The sequence below is a fragment of the Triticum aestivum genome, chromosome 1B, assembly GCF_018294505.1.
Source record: "Triticum aestivum cultivar Chinese Spring chromosome 1B, IWGSC CS RefSeq v2.1, whole genome shotgun sequence".
In the NCBI taxonomy this organism is placed as follows: domain Eukaryota; kingdom Viridiplantae; phylum Streptophyta; class Magnoliopsida; order Poales; family Poaceae; genus Triticum; species Triticum aestivum.
In genome coordinates, this window is record NC_057795.1 from 634,963,584 (window position 1) to 634,974,730 (window position 11,147).

Consider the following 11,147-nt stretch of genomic DNA (forward strand, 5'->3'; position numbering starts at 1 on the left):
GCGGCTCTCGGCAAAGACGCCACAACAAACAGCAGGGGGATGCCACTTTGCCGAGAGTGGCTCTCGGCAAAGATCCGTTCCCAGACAACTTTTTATTGCTTTTTCCCTGATCCCTGCCGCAAAAATTTATATACAATACATAAACAAGCATTACAGTGTTTAAGAACAATGTCACATAACCATTATATAAAATAGTTCACACGAACTTCTTTTGAAATCACAAGGTAGCGCTTTAGTACAAATGCCTACTTACTAACAATAAAGTGATCAATGTGTTTCTACATGCGACCACATGATAAAAGCAACACCAGAATTATCACAAACTGAACAAGAATGATTCCCCATGGACCCGTCTCCGTCTCCAAAATCATCAGCTCTGCCCAGAATTCGTTTGTTGAGCTCCACCTGCCCATTAGCTTCATCATTGTTCTCCTCGTCGGTTTTGCCATGCCCAAGCTCCTGAATGTTCTGCGATAAATTGTCCATTCCATGTATTCCAGGTTCACTGAGGACACCCGAATCAAACAATATCAGACGAAATGCTCACAAAATTCCGTTAACATCATATTTGATCCATCAATAAACTTTCATTCGACATGTGGAAAAACTTGCTTTCTCTTGGTCTATTTGAACCTCTTTTCCAAGATGTTCAAAATTTAGCTCCTAATTGTCTTATTTTTGCTCTATTTAGAAACAGAGCAAAAATAAGACAGTAGGAAAAATGGGCCTGATGGCTGACGGGCCGAGCCAAGCCAAGAATGTTGGCCTGTTCCTTTCTCGCTGAGATGGACCCGCTGGCGGCCGGTCCAAAGGCCAACCGGGCCGCGTCCAGACTGACCGAGGGGGGGACAAAAATCCCGGAATCCCGATTACCGGAAACCAGCCGTAGAATTCGGGGAAGAGGAGGCAGCCTCCCTCCATAAACCCCACCCCCGCTCCCTGAGCTCGCAGAGCCCCAACCGACGCCGTCGGTCCGTCCGTCTGAGGAAGCCAAGCCGTTGTGCAATCTGCACCCAAGTCCAGCCAGCCAGCCAGGTCTTTTCTCCTCTCTCCCACTTTTGCTTTCCCCTTCTATGTCGTATGAGGGTTTCGACTTACTTCCTTGCTGATCATCTGCGAAACAAATCGGGTTTAGGTTCTTGCTGTTATTTGTTTGATGACTTACCTACTGAAGCCACCGTATCAATTGTCTTGTACCTCTGCACTGTGGCGATATGAATAGTACAAATTTTATTGTGCCCTTACCATGGTGCGATGACCACCAATTTCATTTGCAGGCGAAGAGGAAGGGGCGGAGCCATGGGCAACTCCGGCAGCACAGGTACGTTTGCCCGCCCAATCCAGCTTTAGACTGTTTCTGCTATGAACAAAAAGTCTGACGCGATTCACACCAAACCCTTTTAAGTACATGTCAGGTTAAAACATACTCCTTCCGTTCCAAAATAAGTGTCTCAACTTTAATACAACTTCGTATTAAAGTTAGTACAGAAAGTTGCGACACTTTATTTTGAGATGGAGGGAGTACGAGACTATAACTTTATTTAAATTGAGGAAGCGCTTGCCGTCACCATCATGTTGATGAATCGGCAAGATGACTGCATACTGATGTGTTGAATGCAGCACCCTTTTGGAGAAACACCATCAATGCATTACGGTGCTGGTCCTCGATCGTAATGCTTATTGATTACAACTAACAGTAGAGACTATTTATATATGAAAAAAGAGGCTAAAGGGGGGAGAATCCCTCCGTTAACTTTCCGCTGTTAGATAGAAGTAAGATTCTCCGCGAATAAACTCGGATATATAGCATCCCCATGGCCATGGGAAGGATTTAAACGCGGGTGGGCGGGTTCAACAACCTGGCCACTCTTGCCAAGAGCTAGCCCTTAATTAGTTCTCAATATTTATTTAGATATACGAGAAAAGTGGCCTCTTCAAAACAAACAGAAAAGAAGAGAAAAGTGCATGTTCGGTCGTTTGTATCCTAGATTCGTGACATGATAACTACCAAGAATATTAGTGGTCACTTCTCACAAATCACTGGATGCAAGATTTTCATTCACATAATCTGAACATAGAGAACTATTCTGCACCATTCCATTTTCCCCATGGTGAATATTGCAACTTGTTTATCTGCTGGAACTACAACCTGGACATAAATTTGCTCATACCACAAACTCCTTTTCTTTTCTCTGTTATACAATTTTGATTTATGCATTTTTCAAATTTCAGCTCCCGCACCACTAGGAAAGACCCATGTTCCAGACTTAGAGTGGAAGGTTCATGACTTCTCTGCGCTACTTGAGACGAAAGCTACCTCGGCGATATCCGCTCTTTTTCACTGCTCTGGGTACAATTGGTACGCATCATAACACAAAAGGAACTGTACAAAGTTAATGTATTATATGTATAAATATCATGCGGTCATGTTTCGGTCGGGTTCAAATATCAATCACAATCACGCAAACCCGTGAAAACAGCCAGACAATGAAGCATGCATGAAATGAGGAAATTAGGTTTGATTCAGTTATGACTTCTAGACTTACCTGGTTCTTCTTAAATTCCCTTCGCAGGTGCTTGCTACTGACTCCAAAGCACAAACAAGATGATAAAGAAAATCTATATGTTGCTCTTTCTCTTATGATATCCAAGGGAGACTTGGAGCAAGGTCAAACGATGCATGCAGTGTTTGAGTTGTCAATATTCAACAATTCAAATGGAATGTATTGTGGATACAAAGGTAGACTCGTGAATGTGTTTTTTCAAGTACATCCATCCTATTTCCCCACACACACAAAAAGTAGACCCATCCTATTAGCTATGACTCTATATATAGTCTTAGTGCATCACAAGTTTGAGTTATAAATTCCATCATTACAAATCAATAGCTATAAATGTCGTAACATGGTCATTTACTTTTCCCATTAACAAGTTGCTTCATATGTTTTTCTATGTTAAGTTTATCTGTTGACTGCCATTTGTGTCACGCTTGAGACTCTTCTGATTCAAACAATATCCTGGTGTTCCAGAGTACATATACATGTTCTCTTTTACTTTGATAATCTTTATTTGGATGGATTTCACTATTTTCATCTCTCCTTAAATGCTTAACTGGGGTGAAAGTTGATTATATGTTTTTTGCTTGCGGGGGAAAGTTGATTATATGTTACTTGGAATATTTTCAAGTTTGTATTTCTCTAATTTTCTAACTTTTACCTAAACACAGCTAGCTACAACTTCGCTTTCAACAATGCCCAATCGAAAAAGGAATGCTTGATTCCTCTTCAGGAGCTACTGAAATCATCTGCTTTTCTAGTTGATGATAGTTGTGTCTTTGGTGTGGAGATATTAAAAATTGATGTCTCTTCTCCTGAAAAGAAGGCCGTCGTGGTTCAAAAGAAGGCTACCACAGTTCAGAACCTCTTTGTGCAGAAGAAGGGATTCATCAAAGGGACTTACACTTGGACCATAAACAATTTCCTAGAATTGGACTCTCAGAACTTTGTCCGTTCTCCTACATTTGAAGTTGGCGGGCATAAATGGTATTCACCCTGTTACCAGTTGCATCACTAATTATATATATACCATGCATGTGTTATCCGACATGATTGCTTACACATAGTGGACAGAAGCATTTTTTAGTGCTTTGTGTCAACAGACATTACCGATGGCCAAGTCTTTGTGCAAGGCAAGGTCTGTTATCCCTTCAGATATTCCAACTGGACATCTTAGTTTGATCTCTAAGCATGGAACCAAAGAACTCTACTTCAAGTATATTTACAGTAACATTTTTACTATATTGTACTGTAGTCATCTTTTGCTTAGATTTTTTGTATAATTGTAATACTCTAATTTTGATGCCACCAAGTCGTGTTCAGAGTTAATGGGTGTACCTGCCTACACACAAGCTCAGACACAACTTTCTGATGTCATAACTAACTACATTCTTCAAATACATTTACCCGGGTACCCAATTGTATTTGAAGTATCACTTCCCATTCTTGTCAATAGGTACATCGGCATGTATCCACATGGTGAGAGGCGCAGTACTGATTGCCTCGCCTTGGGATTGTACCTGGAGTCCTTGGATGAGCTCTTTATCGAGTCCAGGAAGGTGGTTCAAATTACGCTGTCCATCCTAGACCAAAAGACTGGGAAATACTTCACTAGAACTACAGGTTAAGATCTCCCTAGCGACTATAGTGCGGTGTGTGAAATACTGTTTGTAACCCCCTGATAATTACCGTTGATCTTACTTTTGAGGTGATGGCAGATCTTTTGGTGTGTACACATCGAGAAGGGTGGGGATGGTTCAACTTCTTGCCACTCAAGGAACTCCAGGGTATGTCCAGAGGCTATCTTATAGAATCGAAGTGCGTCCTCAAGGCAGATTTCACTATCTTCGGGTCGTCGAATGATGGCTAGATCTTTACCTCGTGGCCTGATGTAGAGTCATCCTTTTTTTTGCGGGTAGATGTAGAGTCATCCTACTACTAGTTAGAGTTATATATATGAGATGGTGTTGCTGATTTGTTTGATGTTCTTATGGTAGTATAAAGATGAACTAGTAAGTTGAGAAAGGATTTCTAGGTACATTGCCTCTAATATATTTCTATTTACAAGTACTTCAATGTTTGGATGGATGATGTTCCGTCGATCATGTAATCATGGCCTCATGCATTTTTAAATGTCAGCCAACAAGAGGTTAAGTGCTATATTTGTTTATGGACACGCATAGGGAGGGGACGTTCCACAGAAATCTTCCCCGTCGCATACATATGTATGCTCATAAGGGTTCAAAGATGGGTTAGCGCAGTCATCGTAAGGGTTCAGAGATGGGTTAGCTCTCATCAGTCATCGTGTTGCTCTAGGGGAAACTCTGATCCTCGGGTCGGGCGGTGGCGGCGTGTTAGCGTCGTAACCCTCTTGAAGGCACCGCCTTGGAGCACATGGTTCGTTATATGCGGCTTCATCTCTTTGCGGTGGAGGACCCTGATTGCTCTTGTAGTGTCAGGGGTGGTGTTGTTGCGCTTAGCGCCTATGTGTCCCGCCTTGGGTGGGTGTGTGTTGTCGTGGGATGCATTTGTACTTGGGCTGTGATTGATCGTTGCTTTATATATAGAGCGGGGCGAAAGCCTTTTTCGATAATAGTCATTGCTTTGGCATGAGAAAAAGATAATTATGTTACATTATAACTGAACTGCTTGGTCGCCTTTGTGGTTCAGGGTTGAATGTATGTTGGCATGTCCAAGTTTTCCTCGTGTGAAGCGGCTAGCAGATCATGTGTTAGCATGGCTACATCCATCAACTTAAACATGATTGATAAAAAACTGCCTATCAGTGCACATTGCCTAAAGGGTGATTGTGCTTAGCTTCGAGTTCAATAATAAGAACACTAGCCAATACTCCCTCCGTTCGGAATTACTTGTCGCAGAAATGGATGTATCTAGACGTATTTTAGTTCTAGATACATCTATTTTCAAGACAAGTAATTCCAAATGGAGGGAGTACCTTGCAAAGGTTATCAACATTTATTATCTCAATATAACAGAGGTTCCAGCATACACTACCAATCATCACACAGGACACAGGCCCTAAAAGTAAGGTAAATTGGCAAATGGACAGCAGCAGGAGAAATGGGTAAACCCACACCCAGATGCCAACGGCTGACTACAGACCAGACTTCCACAACAAAACTTCACCCAACGAGTATATACAGTAACACACTTCCACAGCTACTGCTGCTGAACACCAGCTCAAGACCAACCGAATGTCGACGATCTGGACCATCTTCTTCAGAGTTGCGAGTTTAGGTACCCATTCAATACACGTCATGGGTCTCCATCAAGCGACGCCTGCATCGAAGAAAGCGAGCATTGTTATATTCTAGAACAATTCTCTCTTTTTTTTGCAGGAATTCTAGAACAATTCCTAAATGACACGACTTGAGCAAGTGGAGAGAGGCAGGTGAGTACTTACAGCAATTAGTCTTCAGCTTCTACTCTCTACCCAGAGGTGCCATCAACACGGTCCAATCTCCGGTATGGAACACCTCAGATAGCCAGTCATGTTGCCACCAATCAACTAAATCTGGTTAATGAACAAACGAGAAAGCTTCAGTAAGTATAGCAAAAGAGGGAAAGCCATAAACCAGACCAATCGAGAATGAAAACAGGCATGTAGATTTCAACCATGTTCTCAAAGATCCAACCACTACACTAACTCTCAGTCTTGCAGACTTATGGCAATACATGTGTCACTGCGTTAATTAGCATATTACGATATTTTCACTACACTTATTAGTAAGATTATGATATTTGTGTCATTGAACACGAAATATACCAGGTTGTTCAAGATGATCTGCAATAGTAGTACTGAAGAAGCAATGTTTGTTGGTTGAAGTGAACCACTGTGAACAAAACTCTACTGCGGGCTAGTAGAACTCAGATACCCCAACTGCTGTGCCAGTTCGTCGATATCTTCAGGTCTCCTTCCCTCCAACTCTGACAGCCCAGACCCGTCTCCGTCTCCAAAATCATCAGAAAATAGCTCTGCCCAGAAATCGTTGTTGATATCCAACTGCCCATTAGCTTCATCCTTCTTCTCCTCGTCTGTTTTGCCCTGCCCAAGCTCCTGAATGTTCTGCGCTAAATTCTCCATCCCATTCATTCCAGGTTCACTGAGGACACCAGAATCAAACAGGAACTGTGAATCAAGTTGCTCGCTCTGACTTGTTGTCGCCGCGGGACCATAAAATGGAGCATTGTCTATAGGCCGCCTTCTTTTCTTCGAGATGGCATCCTCAAGCTCCTTCCTCTTATCTTGCTTCTGGACTAATTGTTGGAAGAAGTGTGGGTTACACATTGCTCTTGCCAAGAACCCCATCATCTGGGCCTGTCTCTGTTCAGCAGCTCGTAGCCTGCCTTCCATGGCTTGCACGTTATCCTTAGTAGCTTGCTGCTCCTGCCTTAGCTTCACTACCTCTGTGATCAAGAGGTTCTTGTCGCGCTTGAGCCTGTCAATCTCTTCCTCAAATCCAAACTCGCCAACCTCCAGGCAAGATGTGAGGGCCTGCTGCTGCGATGAGGGCGCGTTGGATGGCGGCTTCCTTCTCTTGATCATCTTGAGAAGATGCCTCTGACCCCTAAGGAAACCTTCATTTGCAAACTCCCATCTGTCAGGATCAACCTTTCTGAATCCCTGCAGATTGCAAGAGGTAAGTAACGACCACGGTTAGGCCATGGACAGAACTCACAACAGTCACAAGGCAACATGGCTATGCTGTAACTTCTAGATTATAGCTTGATCATCAGTACACTACATCATCAGTAGAGTCTTCTAGAACAAAACAATCTGGTTCCTGTACTTCATCCAGTATCTTGTTCCATCTAGTAGCTACAATAAGAGGTTCAAGGAATGATGTCAGGATGATACAATTTTTTCTGGAGAGTTCATCTCCATGCCTCACCGTCGGATGAAGCTCGTTGCAGGACATATTGCTTCAAGAATAAGCACATTCAGAAGATTTCCACACACACACATAATCAGTACAATGTTAAAAGTTTTAGAACTAGGATGTATACTTGCATTAAAGCTGCAAAGCCCTTTTACACTAGTGGTTGGCTTATTTTACACTTATTAATTAAATAATCTCAAGTAGAGTACAATACAACACACACAGAAGCACAGTGCATTACCCTGGACAGCAACAGATCCAGTTCTCATATCGCAATCTGAAGAGCACAGTGCTTGTCTGAAATGCTGCCGATTTACCAAGACTAGCTACAGATGAAATGAATATGAATATATGATGCCGACTTGTTAATACAAACACGCATATGCTTAATTGCAGCCATGACAAGACAAAAAAAGTAGCAAGATCGATTGATTAATTAATAAGTAGCTTAAAAGATGATTCTACCTCTCCATCCCTTATTACCAAAACAAGTCCCAAATAAGCACCATGACTAGAAGAAGTTAGCAAGACTAATCAGCACCAGGACACAGGAGGCAAGAGGGCGTTGAGTACTCACATAGGTGTTGAGCTGGCGGACGAAGCTGGAGAAGTTGGAGTGCTTGAAGAGGCGCGGGAGCAGTGCCTCGGCGAAGACGTGCGGGTCCCAGACGACGAAGGTGTTGCCGGCGCGGCCCCATGACACGACCTGGTCCGTGGCCGGGTCCTCCACCAGGTCGTACGTCTTGGTGAGGAACGGCGGCGGCCCGGCCTCGTGCAGCCCCTCCATCGGCCGCGGCAGCGCCCCGTCCTGCTGCTGCGGCCCCGCCGGCGGCTGCTCCTCGTGCAGCAGCAGCTCCTCCTCCTTCACAACGCCCCCCGCCACCGCCGCCTCCATGACCCCCGCCTGCCCAAGCAAGAACACGAATCAAGCCCAAGAAACTCTGCCGGCGGCGCCGGGAAAGAAGAAGCTCGGATCGGACACCGACCAACTCTGCTCCCGCTGAAGCTCGGGTGGAATCGCGGGATATCTCGGGTGGAATCGAAGGCGGCGGGATAGATCTTTGTCGTGCGGTAAAGAAATGGTGGGCGGGTGGGTAAAGAAATGAGGGAGACGGTGGGTGAATTTCGTCGGGCGGCGGGGTGGAGTGGCGGCCGCAGTGCTAAATACCCGTCCGTACAGTGCGCGCGCGTCGGGAGGCGTCGGGAAGGCTGTGGAAGGTTCTAGATCGCGCGCCGGGCGCGTGGCCTCGGAAGGTTCTGGAGGATGGGTGATTCTTTCGCCCAAGTGGCCGGGCTGCGGCTCGGCCAGCAGGCCCAACCGCCGGTCGACAGCTCACCGGGGCATGGCCCAACTGCTTCGTTGTTTTATGCCTTGGAAAGATTCCTCGGAGCGCGGGCCTAGATTTTTCTGTTTTCTGTTACTGCACACGCCTAAAAAAAAAACTTGTGCATGGTGGTGTCGTCTGCCAATCAGCAACGCACATGCTTGCACAGTTGTTGCACTTGTACCCTGAGTCAAATCGCACATACTTTTCTTTAGAAAACTTAGAATCTATTCATCTTCGATCATAATAGTAAAACGAAACCATAAATAATACTACAAAATTACATTCAAATCTGTAGACCACCTAACAACGGCTGCAAGTACTGAAGCAAGCCAAAGGTGCGCCGCTGTCATTGTCCTTCCTCGTCGAAGCCGGGGGAAAACTTGTTGTATTAGACAGTCGGGAAGTCGTCATGCTAAGATCCCAAAGGACCAGCGCAGCAGAATAGAAACTGCCGCCGAAGAAGAGTAGTGTAGATCGGAAGGATCCAACATAAAAACACATGAACATAGACGAACTACGACCAGATCCGAGCAAATCCACCAAGAACAGATCCGTCGGTGACACACCTCCTCACGCCCATCGATGATGCTAGACACACCATGGACGGGGGCTGGGCGGGGAGAACCTTATTTCATCTTCAGGGAAGCGCCGCCATCTCGTCTTCCTGAGCAGGACACAAACCCTAACAAAATGTGAAGGTGTTGGAAATATGCCCTAGAGGCAATAATAAATTGATTATTATTATATTTCCTTGTTCATGATAATCGTTTATTATCCATGCTAGAATTGTATTGATAGGAAACTCGGATACATGTGTGGATACATAGACAACACCATGTCCCTAGTAAGCCTCTAGTTGACTAGCTCGTTGATCAATAGATGGTTACGGTTTCCTGACCATGGACATTGGATGTCGTTGATAACGGGATCACATCATTAGGAGAATGATGTGATGGACAAGACCCAATCCTAAGCCTAGCACAAGATCATGTAGTTCGTATGCTAAAGCTTTTCTAATGTCAAGTATCATTTCCTTAGACCATGAGATTGTGCAACTCCCGGATACCGTAGGAGTGCTTTGGGTGTGCCAAACGTCACAACGTAACTGGGTGGCTATAAAGGTACACTACGGGTATCTCTGAAAGTGTCTGTTGGGTTGGCACGAATCGAGATTGAGATTTTGTCACTCCGTGTAAACGGAGAGGTATCTCTGGGCCCACTCGGTAGGACATCATCATAATGTGCACAATGTGACCAAGGGGTTGATCACGGGATGATGTGTTATGGAACGAGTAAAGAGACTTGCCGGTAACGAGATTGAACAAGGTATCGATATACCGACGATCGAATCTCGGGCAAGTACCATACCGCTAGACAAAGGGAATTGTATACGGGATCGATTGAGTCCTTGACATCGTGGTTCATCCGATGAGATCATCGTGGAACATGTGGGAGCCAACATGGGTATCCAGATCCCGCTGTTGGTTATTGACCGGAGAACGTCTCGGTCATGTCTGCATGTCTCCCGAACCCGTAGGGTCTACACACTTAAGGTTCGATGATGCTAGGGTTATAAAGGAAGCTTGTATGTGGTTACCGAATGTTGTTCGGAGTCCCGGATGAGATCCCGGATGTCACGAGGAGTTCCGGAATGGTCCGGAGGTAAAGATTTATATATAGGAAGTCCTGTTTCGGCCATCGGGACAAGTTTCGGGGTCATCGGTATTGTACCGGGACCACCGGAAGGGTCCCGGGGGCCCACCGGGTGGGGCCACCTGCCCCGGGGGGCCACATGGGGCTGTAGGGGGTGCGCCTTGGCCTACATGGGCCAAGGGCACCAGCCCCTAGAGGCCCATGCGCCAAGATATAGGAAAAAGGGGAGAGTCCTAAAGGGGGAAGGCACCTCCGAGGTGCCTTGGGGAGGATGGACTCCTCCCCCCCTCTTAGCCGCACCCCTTCCTTGGAGGAAGGGGCAAGGCTGCGCCTCCCCCCTCTCCCCTGCCCCTATATATAGTGGAGGGGAGGGAGGGCATCCATACCTGAGCCCTTGGCGCCTCCCTCCCTCCCGTGACACCTCCTCCTCTCCCGTAGGTGCTTGGCGAAGCCCTGCAGGATTGCCACGCTCCTCCATCATCACCACGCCGTTGTGCTGCTGCTGGATGGAGTCTTCCTCAACCTCTCCCTCTCTCCTTGCTGGATCAAGGCGTGGGAGACATCGTCGAGCTGTACGTGTGTTGAACGCGGAGGTGCCGTCCGTTCGGCACTAGGATCATCGGTGATCTGAATCACGACGAGTACGACTCCATCAACCCCGTTCACTTGAATGCTTCCGCTTAGCGATCTACAAGGGTATGTAGATGCAC

The 11,147-nt window shown here is 45.8% G+C and overlaps 2 protein-coding genes across 3 annotated transcripts; one reads left to right on the forward strand and one right to left on the reverse strand.

Moving 5' to 3' along the window:
* The first annotated feature begins 898 nt into the window (after window positions 1–898).
* LOC123143990 (uncharacterized) lies at window positions 899–4,592 on the forward strand. The gene is made up of 7 exons (XM_044562994.1): window positions 899–1,035; window positions 1,278–1,321; window positions 2,233–2,359; window positions 2,574–2,740; window positions 3,227–3,542; window positions 4,012–4,178; window positions 4,274–4,592. Exons 2-7 carry the CDS (start codon window positions 1,300–1,302, stop codon window positions 4,423–4,425), a joined length of 951 nt encoding a protein of 316 aa, XP_044418929.1. The 5' UTR covers window positions 899–1,035; window positions 1,278–1,299; the 3' UTR covers window positions 4,426–4,592.
* A 929-nt stretch (window positions 4,593–5,521) lies between these two features.
* On the reverse strand, window positions 5,522–8,782 carry LOC123143994 (heat stress transcription factor A-2c). Of its 2 annotated transcripts, XM_044563013.1 has the most exons (6): window positions 8,443–8,782; window positions 8,034–8,360; window positions 7,322–7,395; window positions 6,343–7,200; window positions 5,980–6,090; window positions 5,522–5,855 (listed from the first exon to the last, which is right to left on the reverse strand). In XM_044563013.1, the coding sequence occupies exons 2-4, from the start codon at window positions 8,152–8,154 to the stop codon at window positions 6,424–6,426; spliced, it is 972 nt and encodes a 323-aa protein (XP_044418948.1). In that variant the 5' UTR covers window positions 8,155–8,360; window positions 8,443–8,782; the 3' UTR covers window positions 5,522–5,855; window positions 5,980–6,090; window positions 6,343–6,423. The 2 variants fall into 2 exon arrangements, with proteins under 2 accessions (XP_044418948.1, XP_044418941.1); XM_044563006.1 differs by lacking the exon at window positions 7,322–7,395 and having other exon boundaries at window positions 8,443–8,780.
* Window positions 8,783–11,147: the final 2,365 nt, after the last annotated feature.